The sequence below is a fragment of the Thalia democratica genome, chromosome 1 (assembly GCF_965202585.1).
Source record: "Thalia democratica chromosome 1, ktThaDemo2.hap1.1, whole genome shotgun sequence".
NCBI classification, from domain to species: domain Eukaryota; kingdom Metazoa; phylum Chordata; class Thaliacea; order Salpida; family Salpidae; genus Thalia; species Thalia democratica.
Window position 1 is genome coordinate 84,578,177 of NC_139165.1, and position 26,640 is coordinate 84,604,816.

The 26,640-nt window shown below is 27.8% G+C and overlaps 1 protein-coding gene across 1 annotated transcript; it reads left to right on the plus strand.

The window, feature by feature from the left end:
* Positions 1 to 362: 362 nt before the first annotated feature.
* On the plus strand, positions 363 to 17,820 carry LOC145849325 (U4/U6.U5 tri-snRNP-associated protein 1-like). Its single transcript, XM_082954463.1, has 16 exons — positions 363 to 469; positions 2,549 to 2,804; positions 3,503 to 3,604; positions 3,807 to 4,004; positions 4,475 to 4,669; positions 5,523 to 5,687; positions 7,952 to 8,027; positions 9,292 to 9,503; positions 9,934 to 10,010; positions 10,231 to 10,367; positions 13,592 to 13,753; positions 15,006 to 15,164; positions 15,965 to 16,080; positions 16,501 to 16,627; positions 17,086 to 17,229; positions 17,547 to 17,820. The coding sequence occupies exons 1-16, from the start codon at positions 384 to 386 to the stop codon at positions 17,714 to 17,716; spliced, it is 2,382 nt and encodes a 793-aa protein (XP_082810589.1). The 5' UTR covers positions 363 to 383; the 3' UTR covers positions 17,717 to 17,820.
* The last annotated feature ends 8,820 nt before the right edge of the window (positions 17,821 to 26,640 follow it).

The following is a 26,640-nucleotide window of genomic DNA, read 5'->3' on the forward strand; positions in this document are numbered from 1 at the left end:
ATTCTTCTAATAAATTTTAGTTTTTTTTAAATTCCTTGCAACAGAATTTTCTAAATATTCCAAGGAACATTTCCTGAAAATTTGAGGTATTTATCTCAAAAAACGTAGGAGGAGATAATTTTTAGTAAAATAATCTTTTTCTGTCGTTTTAGCTAGCGCCTCCCATAAATAATTTATTGTTGGCTCCAACTTTGACCTGCTATATCTCAAAAGTTATTTTGAATTTTTCAAATATGTAAAAAACAACTTGTAGCTTAGATAAAACTCAGCAAAATAAGACTAAATTGTAAAAAAGTGATTTACTCCTATGCCCTTGATTATGTTGTACTAAAATAAAGTAGTATTAATTACATATGTAATTTATTAGGATTTATTAAGTTAAAATGGGAAGCAGTAGTCACAAAAAAGATCATAAGCACAAAAAGAAAAAGGAGAGAAAAAGGCACAACAGTGATGAAGACAATGACAGGTTTGTTTAAGTTTTTATAATTTTAATACTTTAAAGTATTTTTATCTAGTAAATTACAATTTGAAAACAATTTAAGTTTGTATAACAGAAGCTGTATAATTGTATTAAAAAAAACATGTGTGTACAAGTTCATTAATAAATGTTTAAAGTAAATAAGTAATAAAGTCTTAAAAATTAAGTACTTTAGAACTAATTGAAAATTAAAAAGAAAGTAAAAACAAAAAGAAAGAACAAAAAAATTCTAGTATTTTAAGTTATTATTCTGTTCCACATTGTGTAAACTTTTAAAGTATAAGTTTTATATACATGTATATGTATATATTTAATGATTAAAGGCATAGATGGGTAACACCTTTTTCACAGTCTAGTCTTATTTTATTGAGTTTTAAGTAAGCTACAAGTTGATTTTTACAGATTTTTAATGTTCAAAATAATTTTTGAGATATAGGAAGTCAAAGTCAGAGACTACAATAGGTTCCTTATAGGAGGCACAAACTAAAATAGAAAATAACTAGAAATCACTAAAAATTTATCTTCTCCTACGTTTTTTGAGATAACTCAAAAACTTGCTGGAAATGTTCCTTGCAACATTTACTAAATTCTGTCTAAACAGTTTTTTTGTTTTTTATTATAAAATTATCAATTTTATTTTTTTTTAGATAAATTTTGTTTCAACAGAATTTTATAATTAAATTAACTTAAATTAAATTCTAGTTTGAGCTAGTTATATCAAAAAAAAGTAGAAGATAGATTTTAAGTGATATAGTCTTTTTTTGCTATTTTAGTTTGTGCCCCCCATTTGGAACCAGTTGTTAAGTCCAACTTTGACCTAGTATATCTCAAAAATTATTTTGAACTTTTGAAACCTGTAAAAAGCATCTTGTAGCTTGGTTAAAACTTCAAAACTATATAAAATAAGATTAAATTGTGAAAAAAGTGATTGAACCCCCCCATGCCCTTAAGCATATTTTGCAAAACTTACCTTTAAAAACAAATTTACCTTGAGTATGTTAATAAAAATCAAAACAAGAGTAATTTTAAGAAATTATCTAACTATTATATAGTTTTTACAACTAAATATAATGTACAATTAAATTTTTTTCTATCAAGTTCTTTAAAGAGTAGTTTTAAACTAAAAAAACTAGTATCTTACTATAATTATAAAAGTATGATTAAGTTTTTTATATATGGTTGTCACAAAACCTTAAATCCTAGAAAAACCTGGAATATGACTATTTTGGCCAATAACACCTGTAATAACCTGGAATTTTAAACAATTTTTACATGATAAGTAGTAAAATTTTGACTTGACACCAAAAACCTATCATGTAGTTAAAGTTTTTATCATCATTGAAAATTGTTTTTACCAAAATCACATTTTAAGTAGCTTTTCAATGTTGTTATACTATTTACATTTTTTTACCTTAAACTCAATTTCAAACTAAATATACAACAAAAAATATGTACTTTTAAAACCTGGAGTAAATTTGCCATAACCTGTGGAAACCCTGCTTATAATTTAAATTATAAAAACATATCTAGCAATTATTATAAAAAGGACTGTTTAATTCTTTTATTGATTAATTTAATTTTATAATTTAACAGGAATAACCAAAAATTTACTACTTAATTTTATACATTCTACCTAAAGCCTATAGGTATTTATAATTATATACTATTATAGGAATGTTTTTAAGCGTATTTATATACCTATTTGCAACTTAGTATATATATATATTACTTGTTTTATTTTATACTTCATTTCACAAAGCTTATCAAAACTATAGGAGTTTCATTGTCAAGTGGTAAATGTTAAATAAATTTGAAAAAATATTGGTTAGTAAAACAGTTTAAAAAATAAGTTTAAATTATGATGTATTCATTTGATTTTTCATGTTTTTGTTATCTTTGAATTTTAAAATAAACCTCTAAAGACATTTCTAGCCGCTACTGATTTAAAATGCCGTCCATCCAAGCATAAACTTAAAAAAATTTGAACTCTATGTTTTAGTTATCGAATTTCTGTTAAAGTTTGTGCTCAATGCAAACAACAAATTCTAAATTACAAACCGTTCACAGGCACAGGAAGCGTCACAAGCGAGACAGATCTCGCGACAGATCCAGGTCAAGAGACAGAAAGTCAACGGAGCGCAGGAGATCTCGCGACAGGAAGTCAGCAGATCGTGCCAGGTCACGTGACAGAAAGTCAGTGGACCGCGAAAGAAGGAGGCATGAGGACAAGAAGGAGAAACTGCCTCCGGTGGAAGTTGTAGAGAAAAAAGTGGAGGTGAAAGCAGAGCAGCCAAAGCAGCAGAAAAAGAAGAAAATCAGCAAGGTAGTTTGTTTGAATATATTTTCTATAATTTATAAGCTTGTGGGTTAAAAACTATTAAATGAGTTGTATTGGTGTGTGTTGACATGTTTAAGTCTATAAACGAGAAATATTTAATAATCAATAAAAAAAACTCAAGATTGCCACTTTGTTAATAGGTAATCTGTGTGAATAAATATTTTATAACCTATAATTTTTCAACTGTGTTATGACTCATTAAAACTTTGTAACACGAAGCATTAAAAACATGACAAACAAGTCATGATTGCCACTTTACTAATTAAGTTTGTTTTACATGTACTAAAATTTTATTTTCATGTTTCCTGGCCTTTCTGTTTTAGTTTCAATATATTATTGTGTACATTGTTAATGGTGTCTAGTTAAACAAAAGTGTGATGAAAGTTTTTTTTTTCTTAAGCTAGGTCAACTTTTCTAATTTAAATAGTGGTATCTGTGAATAATATGAGTTCAAGATAAGTATAAATATTTGTAATAATGAGCATTATACATGAAAATTATATTTCTTAAGCTAGTAGTTAATACTAAATCGATATATTTTAGATTGTACTAAATTTTATTATTTTTCTAATTTGTCTAATAACAAAGAAAATAATTTTTTTATATAACAAATTAGCAAATAAAGCCCTAAAATTAAAAAAAAACCCTGTTTTTAATGTATTTCAAACATTTGGTATTTGCAGCCAAAGCCTCAAATGAACTACCACGATGAAGTTTCTGAGGATGAAGGCGACAGTAAAGAGGGTGGATTCCAAGAAAGTATGAGCATTGAAGCCACTAACAAGGTAAAAAAATTAAAAGTATGAGTTATTAAATATTACCCAAGCTAAAAACATATTTAAAAAAGTTAAAAAAAATTTCTTTTGAAGTATTACAATAGACAAGTTAGTTAAACAACGAGTTGTTTGTGGAAGCTTTCAGTGCACGTTAAAAATTTATCAAAAATGAACAAAAATGTTTACTAATGTAACTTCAATTTTTGAACAGATGAGAGCGTCGCTGGGACTGGCTCCGCTCGAAATCACCAACGGAGACGGGGAGGACGGGGAGAAGAAGCAGGACTTCGTGCACAAGCCAGCGGTCAACATGAGCAAGAAGGCGGAAGAGGAAAAGTTGAGGGAGAAGGTCAGGTTGAGGCAGGAGAAGAGAGAGCTGGACAATAAGTTGAACAAAAAGTTGAACAAGGTTTGTTGAAAATTTTCTGTAAAAAGTTTTTGTTAGAGCTTTTTGCTGTTTGATAATTTTTGCTTTAAAAATTAAAAAGTTTGAGAAAAACTATGCAATATTGCAAAAAGTTTTATTTGAGTTGATTGAAAAACATTTAAAGTAGTTTATTGTAATAAGTTTTTGTTGTTGTTGTTTTTATATTATCATTTAATACATTTGAAAATAGGAACTTAACAAGGTTTAGTTTAAGAAAATGTTTATTGTAAGCATTTTACTGAGTTTTTGTTTTCTTCGCTCTTAAACTTATAAATCGAAAATAGATAAAAATTTAAAAAATATAATTGAGGCTCGATTTTAATTTTTTTAATTATTTATAAAGTTTTTCCACTGCTGACATTCCTTTTATTTGATCCCAAGTAACTCACCAGCAACATAAAAAGTTCCACAAAACAAGTAATTTTTTTTTTCATTAAATTATTTTCTCGCAGGTCAAAGGGTTGGGAGAAGACAGCTCAGTGGACGACACGTCGTCGTGGTTGGAGAACATGAGGAGAAATGCGGAGGAGAACAGGAGAAAGGAGGAGCTGGAGAAGGCCCAGAAGGAGTTCGGGTTGACCAGCGACAGTGAGAAGGGAGAAAATCTCAAGTCGAAAAACCAAGTGTACTCGAACGTCGACCTGAAAGTTGGTTTTTATATTTGTGTGTTTGTGTAATATATAATTATAATATGCAAACTAAGATGAAGGTGTGAAGAATAACTTCAAATAAAAGTTTTTTATTGATTCTTTTAGTTAAGTTTAGTTTTAAACGAGTTTATTTTATATTGATTTTTACAATTTAAATGATAAAAAAATTTCTTGATCAACTGTTCATTCGTGGTAATCAAAAACTGCCAGCCAAGTATACGATTAGTCGTCATTATAAATTAATAATTTTGAATAAATTTTAATAAGTTTTGCATTTCAATTATTTTTTAGAAGTAAAATAATAACAATTAAATATTGTCTGTTTTATTTGTTTTTCTCTTGTAGGGAATGGAAATAGAGTTGGTTATTATTTTTAAAATCCTAATCATCTTAAAAAAATCTACAAAAATACAAAGTTGTTGTAGTTTGTGAGTTGTAATTGTACGTTGTTGTCTAAAGTGAATGAGAGTAGGGCACTTTATTTTTTTTTCTTGATTTCCGTTGATTTTATTTTTAAACCGTCAATTTAATTTTCATGCATAGGAAATGGTGAGTACAGTATGAGCTCAATATTTTTTTTATGTATTGATTTTTTGCTTTTTTTAGTAATTTTATCATAATGTAAGTATTTTTAAATAAGTAAAGTTAGTTGTTTTTTATTAATTAACTTTTTCAGGGAATGGAAGTGGATCACGGCTTGAGCTTTATTTTTATCATATAATTTTTTTTATTTTAATTTTTATTATATTATATTATTTTTAATGTATTAATTTTTTGTTTTTTTTTAATATTAGTGGAATGTAATTATTTCAATTTAAAATATTTATTTATTATATCACTTCACTTTTAGGGAATGGAAGTGGAGCACGACCTGAGCAACTTCACCGACGGCAAGACGGAGATCCTGGTGTTCAAGGACAAGGAGATACTGGACGAGGATCAAGAAGACGTGCTGATGAGCTACGACATCCAGCAGATCGAGAAGGGAAAGAAGTTTCAGGAAGACGTTAAAAAGGTTTGTTTGGTTGTCATATTTTTGAAAGGTTTTATTTTGTCATTTGTAATTGAAAGGACACTAAAATTGTTATTAAAATATTTTAACTGTATACACCTTTATAGTATTAATGTCGTAACATCTTAACCAAGTTTAAAAATTTATTAATATGTTTGTAATTATTTATTTTTCTGTTATCATATTTTAAAAAAAGTTTTATTTTATTTTGTCATTTGTTAGTGAAAAGACATTAAAATGGTCATTGGAGTTTTTTAAGCTGCATAAAACCTTTTAGTAGTATTAACGTCGAAACATCTTTGGCAAATTTTGAATTTCAGCAATTTGTTTGTAGTTATTTATATGAGTATTGAGAATAGCACAAATTTTGTGTCGAAAAGCATTGTTTGAAATATACAGGGTTGCCACTTTACCTGGAAACCTGGAATTTGACAATTAAGGCAAAAATATCCTGGAAAAACCTGGAATTTGAGAAATTTAGATAAAAACCTGGAAAAATCCGGAATTTTTAACAATTTTTACAAGCTTAGTAGTAAAATTTCGATTTGATACAAAAATCTATTGCAAAGATAATTTTTTTTAATTTTTTGTTATCATAAAAAAAAAAGTTGTTTTACACTATCTTTCTAATGTTTTTATACTATTTAACACAGTTTGTATAACTATTGTAATATAACTTTAAACTAAAAATAGACCCAAACATGTTAAAAACCTGGAAGTTTTTTTAAAAAACAAGTGGTAACCCTGAATACAACAAATGATAATGATGTAATCAATTCACATAACCTGCATCACACATAGTGATACATTTTTAAAAATATTTAATTTGGTCATCATGTAGATATGAACCCAGGGTTGCCACAAGGTCAGGAAAATCAGGGGATGTCAGTAAAAACTTTTAAAAAAAGGCAAAAGTCAGGAAAAATGTGGCATTTGGAAAAAAAGTCAGGAAATTTGGCTAAATTAAAAAAACGTTAGATTTTTTAGTTCAAATTTACAAAATTCCTTAATTTCCAAAGCCTTCAAATGCTAACAAATTAATTAAGGCCATAGGGGGGGTCCAACACTTTTTTACTAAAAATAACTTTGACTTTTATATAAAAGCTTTAAGTACAAACTATGAGCCAGTTTTTATAGAATTCAAAAATATCATTTAACTTTTGAGATATCTAATTTTTTGTAAAAATTTTCCAATATAAACGTATGAACCGCAAATTTTTCGGGGTCAATTTTCTCGGAAATTTTAAAATTCACTAAAAATCTATCTCCTCATTCATTTTTCAAGCAATATTCTTCAAATTTTCAGGAAACGTTCCTTATAATAAATAAAAAAATCGTTACTTTAGAATTTTATAAATATAAAAAAATAAAAATTTTATCACAAAAGTTAAAAAAAAAGTGTTTTTTTTTTCAAAAAAAAACATATTTTTACAAAAAAAATTTTAAATTTCAAAGTAACGTTTTTTTATTATTATATAAAGATTAGACTGTGAAAGTTAGAAGAAAATTGCTTGAAAATTGTAGGAGGAGATAGATTTTAAATGAAATAGTCTTTTTTCGCTGTTTTAGTTTTCCCTTCCAATAGGGAACCTATTATGCGGCCCGACTTTGACTGGTCATATCTCAAAAAATAATTTGAATTTTTTAAAACAATAAAAAGCATCTTGAAGCTTAGAAAAAATTCTATAAAATAAGATCAACTTGTAAAAAACATGGTTTACCCCCCCTATGGCCTTAATAATCTATTGAAATTAGACTAAATCTGCAAAATTTTCCTAGAAATTTACAAAATTACCTGATTATCAATGCCTTCATCTGGTAAAAATTAATAAAATATTCTTTATAAAACTTCAAAAATTTTCTATAACATATTGAACAACTACTCTAATTGAGCAAGCAGTTTTTTGCTTTTTAGAATTTATGATCTGTGGCAAGTACACTTCCATGTGTATATAAGGTAATAATATAAGTATTTGCTAATAGAGCTGTTTATTGCAAATACATCGATCATACGCATATGGTTCAAGAGATGTAATGAAAGTTAGGTGATTGAATTCATCAAAAAAAAAAGATGTTTTAACCTGCATGAAAATAAGATTGTAAGTTTTATATAGTTTCAAGTGTTTAATTATGTATTTTAGATTAAGTTTAATGCAGCCCTGTTAACGTGGTTAAAACTTGTTGTCATCAAATTGAAACCAACTTTATCAACTCACTTGCTTAAAATAACGTTTCATTGTATAATAAAATGCATTTGCACTTTCCAGGGAAGGCAAGGTTACCAAGCTTACGAGGACGGTGAACCCGATGAGTACGGATTTTTCAAGCAAAAAGAAGTTCTCGGTATGTGGAGTTATCACGTGTGATTGATTTAAACTGCTGTAGTTTTTAGTTTGCTTTTAATTCGTAGGAAGTTAAAATAAAAGTTTTTTTTTATTTTTTATTTTTGTTAAATTCCAAGATAAGTTTCTAACATTTGGTCGGTTTAAATATTTTTAAATTTTTTGATCTCGTGTTTATTGCAACCAAGATAAGTTTTTTGGTTTTAAATTCATTAATTTAGTTAATCATCAAGTTAAGATCCTTGTTTTGTACCAATTACTTCTGTCATATATCACTTTGAGACAAACAAAAACTATAATCTTTCATACTTTAATATTAATTCTTATACACTTTAGTACTCTAATTTCAACATAAAGTTATATTATGAACTATGTTAAACTGAAAAATTACAATTAAATTTTAAGCTTTTACATTGTTTAGACCAGGGTTTTCCCAAGTGGGCGCTTGTGTCCTCCTTGGGGGCATTACAGAAAATAAGGGGTTCCACAAGTGGCAAAGGGACCAGAGGGGGCGTGAATAGTAAAAGGGGCAAAGGGTGTTGTGAGGCCATAATTTGAAACTTACTATAAATATTTTTAAAGTTGATGGTGACGGCAAAAAAAATGGTCCAAGGCGTATTTGAATATATTTTTGAAACTTATACTCTAGATATTATGGAAAAACTTCAGAAATTTAGAGGGGCCATGACCTTTAAGAGGAGGAGCCACAAGGCCGTAATTTAAAACCAACATTAGATATCCGGAGTTGATTGTTAAGAGAAAAAAGGTCTTAGTCTTAATGATAGTTTTGTAGGAGGGGGCCGTCGATTTTCTGTTTCTTAAAAGGTGAAAATCAAAGTTACTTTTGTGATATGAGCAATCAAAGTTAGAGTTCAATAGGTGTCCTAATGGAAAACGATAGCAAAAAACTCTTTATTTCTAGTAAAAAACACACTTCAGATATTTTTGATTTACTTATTTAATTGGTAAACAAAAAAAAATTAACTTGCTTTTTGCGAATTGTTATAAATACCAAAGGAATATTTAGAACAAGGCAAGACGAAAATAACAAAAACGCTATAAAAAAATATAACAGGCAAGTACGACGAGGAGATAGAAGAACTTTGGTATAGACTCTTAATGTTTTATTTTAAAACAAGGAATCAAAAAAAAAACGAAATATGAAAAGTTATTAATACAAATTAAATTTAGTTATCAAAAAGAAAACATGAGGAGAGGTAATAAGCAATAAAATTCACTGAAACAGTAAAGTCCAATTCCAACAGGCAAGTACGACGAGGAGATAGAAGGCGAGAAGAGGGGAAAGTTCAAGATCGGGCAGGGCGGCAGGGTGTCGCTGACATGGGAGCAGCAGCGGGAGCAGATGAAGAGCGAGTTGAGGGCGAAGGGGATTTCCCTGGACACGGGCAGCAAGAAGGTGGCGAGCGACTACCTCACCGCCAAGGAGGTGACGTTCAAGAAGAAGGGAAAAAAGAAGGTGATTGTTGTTTCCATTTTGTTTTGTTATCTAATGCTGATTGATGGTGGAATTAAATATAAAATTGAAATGTTGTATTTATAGCTTTTATTTTGTTATCTAATGCTAATTGATGGTAGAATTAAATATAAAATTGAATTGTTGTATTTCAATGTCAGGTCACATTGACTTTATAAGGTTTTTATGAAAATGACAATGGCAATTTAAATATGTCAGAAACGTTTGTCACAAATAATAATGAATAATATAATCATAATACATTATAAAGTGTAATTAAATATACATTAAAGACTATAGTTATAATCTCAGACTGTTTTAAGGTTAAAAAAGGTTTCATATGATATAGACGTTATTTTGTAAAATTTCTTTAAGTTGGGTATATTTTTGTTAATATTATTGTACACTTTTTTAAATTTATTAATTATAACAGAGAAAGATACGCAAGAAGAACTTCAAAGCTGACGATTTGCTTCCGCTTGCTGATGATAGACAAGATCATGGCTCAAGGTAGTTGAACAATTACTTTTTAATATGAATTGCTTAATAAATACAATAATATGTCTTTTTTAATTTAAGTTTGTGGTATTTTAATATTTTATTACCAAAGACAAATTATTTTTACAACCCAAATTTTCTTTGAGTACATATTTTTTTCTTAAAAAAAAAGTTTTATAACTTTTATTTCGAAATTTTGTTTGGCAGATGAAATATTATTTTCTGCCAACAGAGCGTCGCGCATGGAAGTTGATGACGTCAAAATGGAGAATGACGTAATAATAGACGATGCGGAAGAGGCGAACAGGGAATTGGAGAAAGCGCTCGCAAAAACGAGAAGGGAGAAAATAAAGAAGGAAGCCAAGCAAGGTGGGTGGATTTTGATGTATTTTGTACGAAATTAACATGTTTAAACAGTTATCACTTAAAGTTTATTGTGACAGTGTGAAGACAAGAGTGCAAATGACGAAGAAACTAACTTTGCGGAAGATTTCAACTTTCCGCCTTTAGAGCCTTCAAATGAGAACGTCTGTAATTGTATTTTGTCATAGGGTAGTTTACCAGTCTTTTGTTTGCAGGGTTTTAAAGTAGGGTTTGCCACCAGGAGCTATTTGGTCCTTGATAAAATTTTAAGATAAAACGCCCAATTATAACGACCGGAAAATTAACTTTTTTATATGAAATAGATGAAACACTTATTATTATTATGATTGTTAGTAAGTTGTAAGGCTACTTTAGTATCCATTACAATTTAGTACTGAACTTTTTTTCTCTCTTTTGTAGTAAAGTTTTCAAAAATTTTCTAAAATGGAAATATTTGACTTGAAAGTATTTAAAATTAAGTTTTTCAACTGAACAAAAAAACTAAAAAAAAACTGTTGTTTTTGTTTATTTTTTATATAAATTTTTATTTTTAAATTTATTTAAATTTTGTTCCGACAGAATTTTCTAAATATATCAAGGAACATTTCCTAAAAATTTGAGGTAGATATCTCTAAAAACGTAGGAGAAAATAGATTTTTAGTGAAATAGTCTATTTTTGCCGTTTTAGTTTGCGCCTCCCATAAGGAACCTGTTGTTGCCTCCGACTTTGACCGGCTATATCTCAAAAATTATTTTGAATCTTTTAAATATGTAAAAAGCAACTTGTAGCTTAGTAAAAACTATATAAAATAAGATCAAAAACCAAAAAAGGGTGTTTACTCCCCTATGCCCTTAATAAGCAGTTTTAATTACATTTTTTATAACTTTAAGACTTAAAAATTAATCAAATTATAACTTTTTCTTTGAAAAAAATAAAGATTTTACTCTTTGATTCTTCATTTTTTCACCTATTTTTTTGAAAAAATTCATAGTTTTTTACTGCTACTTTTCTTATACTAAGAATAAAATTGTGTTGTTGTCAAAGTATATCAAAACCTAAAAAGTAGTTATTTGAAAGTTTAATTCTTTATGGACAATTATCTAATGTTTTACTACATGCTTGTTCATTAAAGTTGAGCATTGGTTCCCAAACTGTACACAGCAATTCACTATTAAAAAAAGATTAATTTGGGAGCACTAAGTTCTTAATAGTTTTATACAAAGCTTTTAGTTTTTAAATGTGTATATTAGTTAGTGGACATGTATGGATCTTAAATGAATTTATATAATGTGTATATATTCTTTTCACAAACTATTGCTAATCAATTTTTATTTTATATGCTTGCTTTTCTTAAATCATCAAAAATTCTGTTAACATATTATTACATAGGTTCAAAGGTTTAAATTTGTAATGGTTTATTTTTAAGCTTTTTAAAAGGGATCATAATTATAGGTAAGTGTGTTTTAAATTTTAATTGTAGGAATTCGCCAACCTCTTTTTCTAAAATAATTATACTTGTAAGTAATTTGAAATATTAATAAAGTATACAATGCTAGTAGAAATAAAAATAAAAACCTTTGTAGTTAAAGTCAATTAATTATTTTTTTTTGTTTATATAACATATTTACTTACAAGTTACTTAAAAGTTACTTTGATTTTTAATTCTTAATAATCCTTATTGACAACATAGCCTTTTAACAATCTCCAGCTTGTGTTTATCCAGTAAATACATTTTAAATGCGATAGTTTTTTTGTATGTATCTAACTTAAATTTTTATGTATAATAAGTAACTGGAACAAATTTTACTGGATTATCGCGATTATGTCTGCCTGTTAACTCCTAATGGGACAGTAGCAGTAATAACTTTTGTTCGGTGTAGTATAGTACTTTTATAGTAATTACTCTACAAAAAAGTGTTCTAAAGCAATTAAAAGTTTAAACTTAATGTAATAAACTTGGTACATTAGTCCATTTTAACTTTAAAATCCAGTTATGTGGACGAAAAATAGCGATCTGTTTTATACTTTATTGTTTTGGTAATTATGAGCAATACTTTCTGTGCAGACTCATTTAAACTGCATTTAGCATTGAGGCTCTCTGATTTTTCACCAGACCTTATATTAAAAATGAATTATTTGGTATTATTAAGATTTATTTAAAAACATCATGTTTTGAATTGACATCTGTGCAAAGTTTAGTATATGCGGAAAATTTTATAAGCGTTGATAATATTTTAAACAAATAACTGTAATCTATCATATTGAAACACTGTTTATGTGAGTTTTTACTTGGTAAAATAATTGAAAATAACCATTTAATTAGTAGGTTTAAAATCAAAATGTATTCTCTAACTTTCTTATTTGACACAGAATTGTTTTTTAAAGTAAATACTGTGCTATCATTTTTAAACGCACAGTATTTAAGTACGCTTAAATAATTTTTAATAATGACCTTTGATGAAAAGTTTCTGTTTGAAAAAAGTAATAAACTACGACATTTGAAAGTATATTACAGTTTTTACAAAAACTTGGTATTTTATACTGAGTATTTATCTCATATACTTTAGTTTAAAGTATTTCAAAGAAGTTATTTACTTTTATCATTTTTATTAATTTTAATATATATTTAGTTTATCATTATTTACTCAACTCCGTAAATATGATTCCACCTAGCACAAAAGTTTTTAGGAGTAGAAAAATATTTAATAAGCAAGAATGTAATCAATTTTAATTTATACTATATAAAAGTATCATAAGACGTTATTTATTATTGTATGAATTTTTAAAATTAGCTATACAGTTCAACCTTACCAGTTATTTAGTCGAATTTCACTTGTTTTTAAATATTAATGTTTGTTTTATTATGTGCCTCTTTTTTATTCTTTATAAGAAAAATTCTATTTTTATTAGAAGTATAATTTTTTACAGTTTTCAATAAGTATTTTTCATTCTTAAATTTTTTTTAACTGTTAACACAGCTGATTTTTTGAAAACTTGTTTTCTTGAATTTTTTTTGATTTTTTTTTATGCTCAAATTTTAAAATCTATAACTTTCATACAACTCTTTAACCATTCGAAAGAAAACAAAAACTCTAGAATATCATTTTTAAAATTATTATCACAATATTAAAATGATGTTTAAATCAAATCTATATAGCTTGTGCAAACGATTTTGTTCCTACCTTTTAATTTGAAACGTTTCTAAATTCTTTCCTCCATCCACCGACAGAGACGCTCGAGGAGAAGCGCAAGAGGGAGGTGGAGAGGCTGGCCGAGCAGATCAAGCAGGAGAAAGAGGAGGAGGAAAGCAGGGTGGAGGAGGGGAGGTACGTGACGATGAACACCACTGAGGAGTTCTGCAAGAAGTTCCAGTACAACCAGTCGACCAAACGTATGTTTGATATTTTATTAGTACTGTAAAGAGTGGAATGTTTTAGTGTGTTGGAATTTTAAAACATAAATTTAGTTTATGAGGAACTCTTTTAGATTGTCTAGAAGATTATAGAATTTAAAATGTACTAAACATGATATTTGTATTTTTTAATTTGAACTTTTGAAAATTGAATATGTTTATAAAATAGTTGATTCAAATTCAGTTTACAAGACGGTGTAAAACGTTGTAAAACATAAACTATATATTTTTCCTTTCAAGACTTTATTATGCAAACTAAGTTTCTGTCAATTCCAGTACAATCAGTCGACCAAACGTGAGTTTGATATTAGTATTGTAGAATGTTTTAGTGTGTGCGTGTGTATGAAATTAAAAAAAAAAATTAATAACTCTTTTAGATTTTCTAGAATATTATAGAGTTTGGAATGTACGTAAACATGATGTTTGTAATTTTTTGTTTGATCTTTTCAATTTTTGTGAAAATTATCGAATTAAATTCAGTTTACGAATCGATGTAAGACTTTAGTTAGTATAAATTTCAGATAAAATATTATTTCAACTTAAATTAAAATATTTATTAGTTAACAATACCATGTAAAACATAAACTATATATTTTTTCTTTCAAGGCTTTATTATGCAAACCAAGTTTCTTTCAAAGACCTCGTCAGATCTTATGTTATATATCGATGCAATGTATTATTTCTCCTCTAGAAGTTGAGATCTCTTTATTTATTTATAACAAATCAAAATATGTTAGAGCAAAAATATACTTTATTTAAAATAAATTTCAGATTAAGACATACTTCAACTTGAATTAAAATATTTATATTTTTCCTTTAATTGAATTAAAATATTTATACATCATCAAATTATTTTTCCAACAGCGCAAGACAATTAGTAACTCTTTTAGATTGCTTAGAACTTGAAATGTACACAGACATGATATTTGTAAATTTTTGTTTGATTTCATAATTTTTATTAAAACAGTTGATTTAAATTCAGTTTACAGATCAATGTAAAACTTTGTAAAACATAAATTATATAAAATTCTTCACGCAAACTAAGCTTCGATGAAAGACCTCGTCAGTGCTTGTGTTACATGTCGATGCAATCTATTATTTCCTCTTTAGTAGTTGTGATCTTTTTATTTGTTTTCTCAAAATCAAAACTCGAATAGCAAAACATATACTTAAGTTAGTTTAATTTCAGATAAAAAAAAATTATTTTGTAATAAAATATTTATGTTTTCAGCGCAAGAAAGCGACGAGGAAAGTGAGGAGGAAATCGTCCAGGATGACGTCAAAGTCGACGAGGAAGATTATGACGTCACGGCGAGAAAGCTGACCAAGAAGCAGATGAAGTACGACGTCATAATGGGGAGGGAGAGAGAAAAGAAAAAGAAGGAAGAATGTTCGTTTGTTTGTTGTTTTTATAAGTTAAAAATTCAATTTGATACTATTTACTTTTTTTACGTGTATAATTTTTATGTAAATATAATTAGTTAATAAATTTATTATTATAACCCTCTAGATCTCATTACAAATATCATTATAGATCAGTAAAATTTGTATCTTAAAGTTTTCTTCAAATTTCACTTTCTGTTGTTAAGAGGTAGTAAAGGTGTTATCAGAAGTTACTAACATTTATTTAAAAATTTTTTTAAATAATATTTTTTTTAAATACTAATTTCAAACAGCCACACAAGTTCTTTGTAAATATTCAGTGTTGTCAAAAAACCTGGAATCCTGGAATTTGAGAAACTTTAAAAAAAAAACCTTGAATTTTGAACAAAAGTAACTAAAAAACCTGGAAAAATCTGAAGTTTTAAACAACTTATTCATTTTAAGTAGTAAAATTTCGATTTACCACGAAAAAACTATTGTATAGTAAAAAAAAAATGTCATCATCAGTTTTTTATTTGTTTAAATACTTATTTAAAGTAGCTTTACAATATTTTGTCAATGTTGTTATACTACTCAACATATTTTTTTACCTTAAATTTAATTTAAAATTAAGAATAGACCCTAAAACGTGAAAACTTAAAAACCTGGAGATATTTTGCCAAAAAGATTTGGCAACCATGAATATTGTAACAGCGTCTCTGGGTCTGTTTTTGGAGGCGATTCGCGAAAGCAGTAGCTAAAGACACAAACAATTCTCATAAGACTTTTTGTTTTTAGTTTTTTTTTTACTTATGTTTCAACACACAGCCCACGTTGCGTTGGAAGAGGAACCGATCGCGGGCGTCGGATTGATGGGAGCGCTGCAGCTGTGTCAGAGGAAAGGATACATTGTTGACAACAAGGATAAAAATAAGTCGAGACAGGTTAGGAGTTGTGTGTTGTTATCAAAGTTGGAAAAACGTTATTCTTTTAATCTATCTCTTAAATTTTGTAAATAAAACTTACCTCTTACCATTTGTACCGTAATTTTTAACCTAAGATCCAGAAATCTTAACTTCAAATTTTATCTTCTTATATTGTTATGCAAAACCTCAACATATGTTACTTTAAATCTAATACTGTTAATTCGTGGCCTATGAAGTTGTTTCAAGTCCTAACCTCAATACTTGTATTCCAAGCAAGCTGTATGAAACTGTTAAAATACAACCGTGCTATTCTGACTTGTTCAAAGTTTTTAGAAAAAAGAATATATACTTAAAATCTATATACTTTTAGTGCATGGAAAATATTAGAGTTTTATGTTGTTTTTGGTGTTAGTCTTTTACAAAACCAATTATTTGCAGCTACTGACAACAAGCAGCGACATAACATCGAAGAACGCGTTTGTCGAAGACAGGAACGCAGCGAACCATCTGGACAAGTACGCTGCTGAAAAGTACTCCAAAGACAGAAGGGGCGACAGGGATAGAGGTGTGCAGTTTACAAACAGTTTACTTTTTATGATTCAATCTGAATTTATTGAAAAATTTATGATAGGAAAAATATAAAGCAGTCTATGTATATTTAATTTTTACCTGCAAAGAAGTTTGACTGTATAGATGTAAGAATCTGAGATGAGAATGAAATTGAAAATATTTGTAAACCTTAGTTAAAGTTTTTTATTTTCTTTCCCAATAACCAAAACTAAGTAAACTAACTGCTTACTACTTAAAGTATGAAATGCACTTGTGTTTAAATTAATCGTCATTTGCACGCTTAAAAACACCTTGAAATTTAAGTATATAAAAGTATATTTTGACGTCAATTGATAAAATAGATTTTAAGTGCAACCAGACTAAAAAAACAAATGTTAAATTTGATAAAAAACATTTGGAAACAATAAATAATATCAAAATATAAACCTTGTTAATCGTTATGACGTCACACAGGTTACGGTGGGGGCGAGGAGTTTCCGGAGAAGAAGGATTACAAGCCCAAGTGCGATCTTTACTACAGGGACAACATGGGAAGAGTGCAGGACCCCAAGGAGGCTTTCAGGACTCTTTCGCACAGGTTCCACGGGAAAGGATCCGGTGCGTTTTACTCGTTTTTTTTTTGTACCATGAAATTCATGTCTTCTATTAGCTTTATGTCTGTAGTTTTAAAACTCTTATTTTTATTCTCTTGATTAAGAAGAATTGCATGAAAAAACAATTTTTAGAGTTTGTAAAACGTTGCATTACTGACAATGTTTTACTTTCCTATTCGAGTTAGTCAAAAAAACCATAATTAACTACACGCTTTATAATTGCATAAAAAAAACTTTATTTTCAGAAGTTGCAAAACGTTGTTGATCCGCATTTTTCTTCCTATTTAAGTTTATTTAAAAAAAATAATTTCATTCGAACAGGCAAGCAGAAGCTCGAGAAGAGGATAAGGAAGCAGGGCAACGAAATATCGGGGGTGGGAGTCGACACGCCGCTGAACACGGTGGCGGTCATGATAAACCAGCAGAAGGACAAGCAACTGCCGTATGTTGTGCTGTCGGGGGGTGGTAAGAACATCACCGTTGATAAGTAGATTGATGTGTGGACATTTTGTCTTTGGATTGTTACATTTGAATCTTTCTCTATTTTCTGATGTGATTTTCACTACAACTTTTAATAAAATTATGAATAACAAAACGTTTTTGTCTCTGTATAAGTTTATTTCTCAGTATTTATTAAGTTAGTTTTAATATACATTATTTTAAAGCGTTTTAATTTTTCTTTAGAAGGTTTAATGTTGCAATGAAAAGTTTACTAAATTATAATCTGTTTTCAACTTAAATTTACGAGTTCCTCTTTTTTTGTGTATAAAATAGAGACTTTTTGTCTATTTAGATTAGAAATACTATACTTCAACTCTATAGTTATCTAAAAAATAAACTAATTAATTACCTATATATATTTTTTAATTTGTTGTTTATGTTTTTATTTGGAGGTAAAGATGCATATATTCTTAAAGATAAGATATTTTTATTAAATATCTTAGAAAGTTACCAGTTGAATTGTTCAAACTTAATTACATTTGAGATAAAATAGTTTAAAAATCATGTTATAGTAGAATTTCGAAACAAATTTTAGCTGAATTCATATGAATTAGTCAGACCCCCTAGAAGATTAAGGGTTTACTCATAAAAGTAAAGCTTGGCTTGTTTTCCAAAACTAATCTCGCTTATTTTAAAACAATAATAGAAGAATATGTAATTAAGTGCTTTTTTAAAAACGTTGAGTTGTAGCAATATTCTATTAAAAATGCTGGGGTATTTATTTTACTTTTTTTAGATAACAAAAATATTCAATAATCTATTAGTTTTTTGTAAACTAAAAAGTTAATACAATTAGGAAACTTTAATGATTTTTAAATTCAGTATTTATCAAATCATACTGCACTGGTGCAATTGTTAAGAAAAACATACCTAATAATAGATACCTACTGAGTAGAACAAATTTAAGCATGTTTTAGTAATATACTTACCTTGAAAATTATACAGAATCTAAAATTTGCAATTTGTATGAACCAAAATATTTCAGGAACAGTACAAAAGTAGTTGGTAAAAAATACAGTTAGCAGTATTATGTTACAGAGTTTAATGTTACCAACGTATAAAGCTGAAGATGAGTACAATGTTATTTTTATGCTTATTATTTATTTACTATTAATAAATATTTCGAACATGTTTTTAAAATAACTTATATTTGCAATAGCTTTAAAAGTAAGCATTAGAATATTTTCAAGAAAGCTTGAGTTTAGTTTTTTAGTTAAAAACATATGTTAAGCATAAATACAAGACTATTTAATACAGGAATAGTTAAATAAGTTTTATTTTTATATTAGTTTTAAAACTTGTAGTAAAGACAAGGCTTAAAATAACCTATAAGACAAAACTATTACAAGTTGAAAAATCATTAATTATTTTTAAAAAGGATAATGATTTTTTTTTGTTAATTTTTAAGTATTCAAAATCTAAAATCAGTGTTTAAAGAAATTGTTTTTAAGAAAAAGTATAACAAATCTGTAGAAAATTTCTACAGACTAGTGACCACTCTGTTTTTAACCATCCACTTTTCATTATAAAATCAAGTTTTGTTTTGGCTGAACATTTAAAACATAACCTTTTATTCTATAGTTATATTAGTATTAGTTTTATTTATACACATTTGGTAGTTTTAAGGTAAAATAACACATTTTGTACCACTTGTTTTTGTCCAAAAAACATTAATTATCGTACATGGTGAATGAAGACTAATTTTTTATAACTACTTACATTATTAGAATATTGTTCACTAATGAGTTTTATAAAACTCGAGAAATTTTTTACTACGAATCTCTTTATTAGTTTCAAAATGTGTTAAAACTTACTTTTTAAAGCCACATGACTATAATTTGCACTTTTAAACTTATGATTTTTTTAACAGACGATTTAATTCACACTTAAAAATAAGTTACTAACACCAAAAGTTAATCTTTGTTCTAGGTATGCAACTTTGAGATTAATTTTTACATTTTATTTTCTTAGTAATGTTTTGAGAAAACTTTAGATAACCATTTATTGATTATATACTAGTGGAAAAAAAGTATGGGTAAAATTAAAGATTAATTAAGGTAATAAATTTTCTAGTAGTTGTGTAATTCAAAGATAAGTCCAAAAAAATAATTTGTTGATTAAAGCAAGTTTTTTAAATATGAAAATTTTGTTAATTACTTTTCATTATTAACTAGTATATAATTTTTTTATTAAAACCTTTAATTAAAAAGTTAAGAATCGTTTAAGAATTGAAAAATACATAATTTTTTAATTACTATGGTAAAATTGTAATAATAATGTAACTTGTTTTAAATCAAACAATTTAAAGTTCTCGACTTAAATGTCTTTAAGGAGATTTATATCCAATATTTATTTCAACAGTTTATTACAATCAAAACAATGTTTCACTCCTATACTTGCATATAGGAGATCCTCAGTTGTTGTAAATAGGTCTGAAAAAATTTTTTTGAACAAAATAAATGGAAGTGAAACAAAAATAAAAACTAAAAACTAATGTTTTAAGAGCAAAAATAAATCTTAAATATACTAAATTTAAGTAAAAAATTTTTTTAGTTTATGTTACGCTTTCAAGAACTTTGTTGGTAAGATAGACAAAAAAAAATATAGTGCTATATACGTTAAAATAGTAAAACATGACTCACATTGAAGTTAGTTGCCAGAAAAAACAAATAGAATACTAAACACAACATTTGCAATTGATAATGCTATAAATTGACTGTTTAAACTTAAAGATAAAAATTTCAAAGTTAGGTTTATGACGTAACTATATTGGCGCACAATTTGAATTAATATACTTTAGTTACAAAGTTAGAAAATTTTTGTTAAATTGCCTTATTGAATAAAGATTGTGTAATCAAAAGTTTTAATTTGGTATCGTGCTTTGGTGTAAATAAAAAAGGAAACAATTTTTACATGGGCGATAAAAACTCTTTACAATTACAAATAATTTAACTTACTAATCAGCGGGTGCTAGTTTAAGTTTTAAAGCAGAGCTTTTGGAAATGTGGACAGTTTGCAAATAGTTCGTACCTCTTATTTAAGTTGACTTTTTTCTTAGCATTGGCTATCTCTATTTTTTCTAAAATACAGGTTTTTCAGATGCTATGTATGCTTTTAATTTCCCCAATGTGGTGAAGGATGCTCCATTTTATGTCGTAGGTGATTTTTTTATGTTTCAAATGCCAAATGTATTTTGCTAGTTCGGTCCCGTTATCTTTATAATTTTTGAAACTGTTGTTGTGGTTGTACCATCTATTTTTAAAAGTGTTTCCGGTCGACCCGATATAATATTTTATTTCCTTCGGAGATGTTATCGTAGCTTTGTAAATTACATTTTTTATTAAACAATTGTTATCCAAGGGGCATGAGTTTTTTGATCGGCAGTTGCAGGATGGGTTATTGGTGGTGACGTTTTGTTCTTCGGTTTTGTTGGTTTTATTTAGAGTTTTCTTGTTATGTTTTTGTATTATTACCTTAATATTGCTCATACAGCTGTATGATAGTTTACAGTTATTTCTGTTTAATATTTTATTTAATGTTTCGTTTTGCTTGCAGTGTTTATTAGTTATCTCGAAAAATGCTTTGCCGATGTTAGTTTTTACGGATTGGCAGAACGGGGGGTTAAAGTAAATGATTTTCCTTGATCGGTTTGTTTTCTTTTTAGTTTGGGTCTTTACATTTTCTGTATATTTTAGCTTATGTTTAAAGTTGGCATTGTTTAAAGCATTTTGGTATGTTGCTACGTGGTTGTTAAATATTTGTTCATTTTTGGAAAGTTTATTAATTCTCCTCTCAATCATCGCTGGGAGGTTTCTTTTTATAACTTTAGGGTGATTTGATTTGTTATTTATATATCTTACTTCTGAATTTTCTTTGCGGTATGGTTTATAAATATTGTCAGTCAGGTTTAAAGTTGTATCTAAGAAATTACATATGGTTGTGCCAACGTCGATAGTTATTTTGAAGCCAATATCATTAAATAATTTAATTGTTTTCTTTTTAATATTTTCTAGTGACTGGTTGCTTTTCCGTTCTATAACTGCGAGGCCGTCGTCTCTGTATAAGCCGATTTCGTTGGCGTTATAAATAGATTTAAGGCAGTTTAGGACGTACAGTCCCACAAGGTCGCAGAGCTCAGCGCCGAAAAAAGAGCCCATCGGAACATCAAATAACGCATTTTCATCATTTTTGATCCAAGTTTTATTGTCATAAGTTAAAATTGTTTTGCACGTATGTACAATTAATTCAATGTCCTTATCTTCTATATCTGTATACTGTTTTGCAAATTTTATGGCTTTCATTAAGTGTTGATGTTTAATACTAGGGTAGAAATTTACAATGTCAAATGCTATGAAGCATTTTTTATTTTTCTGTTCAATATTTTCAAACCATGTGATTACATCGTGCGAGTTTTTCCATTGTATTAGAGGTGTTTTTGTTCTTATACTTCTGACTGCTTTTTCTAGGATGATCTTAGTAATGCGGCCCAACTCATTTTTTCCTGGGTTTAAAACTCTACACTCAGTGTTAAAGGGAAAGTGTTTTTTGTGGTCCTTAACCGTTATAAAAGCATCTGCAGCTGTAAACTTTGGTATTTTTTATTTTTGTATTTTCTTTCACGTATAATAGATTGTGATTCTGAGTTTATTTGGTTGATTAGGTTTTCGTCAGATATTTTGTATGTTTTAGTTATACTGTTGGTCATTAGCTTTCTATAGTATTTTGGAGTTGTCTGGTATAAATTTCTTGTCTTGTCGGCAAAAAGTATTATTTTATTTTTGAGTAGAAGATTATTTAAGTCGTGTTTTAGCATTTTTTGGAAGTTTGATTTGTACGTGGTGAACTTTATACTTTTTATTAAATTAAATAAGTCATTTTCAAATGCTTTTAGGTCGTCGTGGGCTGGTGCTGATTTACGGCTTTTAAATATATTTCCTTCTTTATTCTCATATGGGCTGTTGTCTTCATGGTTGTAAAAAAATAATTTCCATCTTAATCGGTTTATAAACTTAGAGGTCGCATCATATAATTTTATGATGTATTCTTTCTTGTTACAAATCGGTATGTCTTTTAAACTATGCTTAAAATTTACTTTCTGTATATCTTCCATTTTATTTGTTCAGTATTGTTTTCTTTATAAAAGTGCTCAATTCGAAATTTTCGAAGAGCAGTATAATAATGTAACTTGTTTTAAATCAAACAATTTAAAGTTCTCGACTTAAATGTCTTTAAGGAGATTTATATCCAATATTTATTTCAACAGTTTATTACAATCAAAACAATGTTTCACTCCTATACTTGCATATAGGAGATCCTCAGTTGTTGTAAATAGGTCTGAAAAAATTTTTTTTGAACAAAATAAATGGAAGTGAAACAAAAATAAAAACTAAAAACTAATGTTTTAAGAGCAAAAATAAATCTTAAATATACTTAATTTAAGTAAAAAATTTTTTTAGTTTATGTTACGCTTTCAAGAACTTTGTTGGTAAGATAGACAAAAAAAAATATAGTGCTATATACGTTAAAATAGTAAAACATGACTCACATTGAAGTTAGTTGCCAGAAAAAACAAATAGAATACTAAACACAACATTTGCAATTGATAATGCTATAAATTGACTGTTTAAACTTAAAGATAAAAATTTCAAAGTTAGGTTTATGACGTAACTATATTGGCGCACAATTTGAATTAATATACTTTAGTTACAAAGTTAGAAAATTTTTGTTAAATTGCCTTATTGAATAAAGATTGTGTAATCAAAAGTTTTAATTTGGTATCGTGCTTTGGTGTAAATAAAAAAGGAAACAATTTTTACATGGGCGATAAAAACTCTTTACAATTACAAATAATTTAACTTACTAATCAGCGGGTGCTAGTTTAAGTTTTAAAGCAGAGCTTTTGGAAATGTGGACAGTTTGCAAATAGTTCGTACCTCTTATTTAAGTTGACTTTTTTCTTAGCATTGGCTATCTCTATTTTTTCTAAAATACAGGTTTTTCAGATGCTATGTATGCTTTTAATTTCCCCAATGTGGTGAAGGATGCTCCATTTTATGTCGTAGGTGATTTTTTTATGTTTCAAATGCCAAATGTATTTTGCTAGTTCGGTCCCGTTATCTTTATAATTTTTGAAACTGTTGTTGTGGTTGTACCATCTATTTTTAAAAGTGTTTCCGGTCGACCCGATATAATATTTTATTTCCTTCGGAGATGTTATCGTAGCTTTGTAAATTACATTTTTTATTAAACAATTGTTATCCAAGGGGCATGAGTTTTTTGATCGGCAGTTGCAGGATGGGTTATTGGTGGTGACGTTTTGTTCTTCGGTTTTGTTGGTTTTATTTAGAGTTTTCTTGTTATGTTTTTGTATTATTACCTTAATATTGCTCATACAGCTGTATGATAGTTTACAGTTATTTCTGTTTAATATTTTATTTAATGTTTCGTTTTGCTTGCAGTGTTTATTAGTTATCTCGAAAAATGCTTTGCCGATGTTAGTTTTTACGGATTGGCAGAACGGGGGGTTAAAGTAAATGATTTTCCTTGATCGGTTTGTTTTCTTTTTAGTTTGGGTCTTTACATTTTCTGTATATTTTAGCTTATGTTTAAAGTTGGCATTGTTTAAAGCATTTTGGTATGTTGCTACGTGGTTGTTAAATATTTGTTCATTTTTGGAAAGTTTATTAATTCTCCTCTCAATCATCGCTGGGAGGTTTCTTTTTATAACTTTAGGGTGATTTGATTTGTTATTTATATATCTTACTTCTGAATTTTCTTTGCGGTATGGTTTATAAATATTGTCAGTCAGGTTTAAAGTTGTATCTAAGAAATTACATATGGTTGTGCCAACGTCGATAGTTATTTTGAAGCCAATATCATTAAATAATTTAATTGTTTTCTTTTTAATATTTTCTAGTGACTGGTTGCTTTTCCGTTCTATAACTGCGAGGCCGTCGTCTCTGTATAAGCCGATTTCGTTGGCGTTATAAATAGATTTAAGGCAGTTTAGGACGTACAGTCCCACAAGGTCGCAGAGCTCAGCGCCGAAAAAAGAGCCCATCGGAACATCAAATAACGCATTTTCATCATTTTTGATCCAAGTTTTATTGTCATAAGTTAAAATTGTTTTGCACGTATGTACAATTAATTCAATGTCCTTATCTTCTATATCTGTATACTGTTTTGCAAATTTTATGGCTTTCATTAAGTGTTGATGTTTAATACTAGGGTAGAAATTTACAATGTCAAATGCTATGAAGCATTTTTTATTTTTCTGTTCAATATTTTCAAACCATGTGATTACATCGTGCGAGTTTTTCCATTGTATTAGAGGTGTTTTTGTTCTTATACTTCTGACTGCTTTTTCTAGGATGATCTTAGTAATGCGGCCCAACTCATTTTTTCCTGGGTTTAAAACTCTACACTCAGTGTTAAAGGGAAAGTGTTTTTTGTGGTCCTTAACCGTTATAAAAGCATCTGCAGCTGTAAACTTTGGTATTTTTTATTTTTGTATTTTCTTTCACGTATAATAGATTGTGATTCTGAGTTTATTTGGTTGATTAGGTTTTCGTCAGATATTTTGTATGTTTTAGTTATACTGTTGGTCATTAGCTTTCTATAGTATTTTGGAGTTGTCTGGTATAAATTTCTTGTCTTGTCGGCAAAAAGTATTATTTTATTTTTGAGTAGAAGATTATTTAAGTCGTGTTTTAGCATTTTTTGGAAGTTTGATTTGTACGTGGTGAACTTTATACTTTTTATTAAATTAAATAAGTCATTTTCAAATGCTTTTAGGTCGTCGTGGGCTGGTGCTGATTTACGGCTTTTAAATATATTTCCTTCTTTATTCTCATATGGGCTGTTGTCTTCATGGTTGTAAAAAAATAATTTCCATCTTAATCGGTTTATAAACTTAGAGGTCGCATCATATAATTTTATGATGTATTCTTTCTTGTTACAAATCGGTATGTCTTTTAAACTATGCTTAAAATTTACTTTCTGTATATCTTCCATTTTATTTGTTCAGTATTGTTTTCTTTATAAAAGTGCTCAATTCGAAATTTTCGAAGAGCAGTATAATAATGTAACTTGTTTTAAATCAAACAATTTAAAGTTCTCGACTTAAATGTCTTTAAGGAGATTTATATCCAATATTTATTTCAACAGTTTATTACAATCAAAACAATGTTTCACTCCTATACTTGCATATAGGAGATCCTCAGTTGTTGTAAATAGGTCTGAAAAAATTTTTTTTGAACAAAATAAATGGAAGTGAAACAAAAATAAAAACTAAAAACTAATGTTTTAAGAGCAAAAATAAATCTTAAATATACTTAATTTAAGTAAAAAATTTTTTTAGTTTATGTTACGCTTTCAAGAACTTTGTTGGTAAGATAGACAAAAAAAAATATAGTGCTATATACGTTAAAATAGTAAAACATGACTCACATTGAAGTTAGTTGCCAGAAAAAACAAATAGAATACTAAACACAACATTTGCAATTGATAATGCTATAAATTGACTGTTTAAACTTAAAGATAAAAATTTCAAAGTTAGGTTTATGACGTAACTATATTGGCGCACAATTTGAATTAATATACTTTAGTTACAAAGTTAGAAAATTTTTGTTAAATTGCCTTATTGAATAAAGATTGTGTAATCAAAAGTTTTAATTTGGTATCGTGCTTTGGTGTAAATAAAAAAGGAAACAATTTTTACATGGGCGATAAAAACTCTTTACAATTACAAATAATTTAACTTACTAATCAGCGGGTGCTAGTTTAAGTTTTAAAGCAGAGCTTTTGGAAATGTGGACAGTTTGCAAATAGTTCGTACCTCTTATTTAAGTTGACTTTTTTCTTAGCATTGGCTATCTCTATTTTTTCTAAAATACAGGTTTTTCAGATGCTATGT

Coding starts and splice junctions, on each gene's coding strand:
- LOC145849325 (XM_082954463.1), top strand. CDS start 384: ATGGGAAGCAGTAGTCACAAAAAAGATCATAAGCACAAAAAGAAAAAG. Junction 15,165..15,964: donor AAAGAAAAAGAAGGAAGAAT/GTTCGTTTGTTT, acceptor TTCAACACACAG/CCCACGTTGCGTTGGAAGAG. Junction 16,628..17,085: donor AAGGGGCGACAGGGATAGAG/GTGTGCAGTTTA, acceptor GACGTCACACAG/GTTACGGTGGGGGCGAGGAG.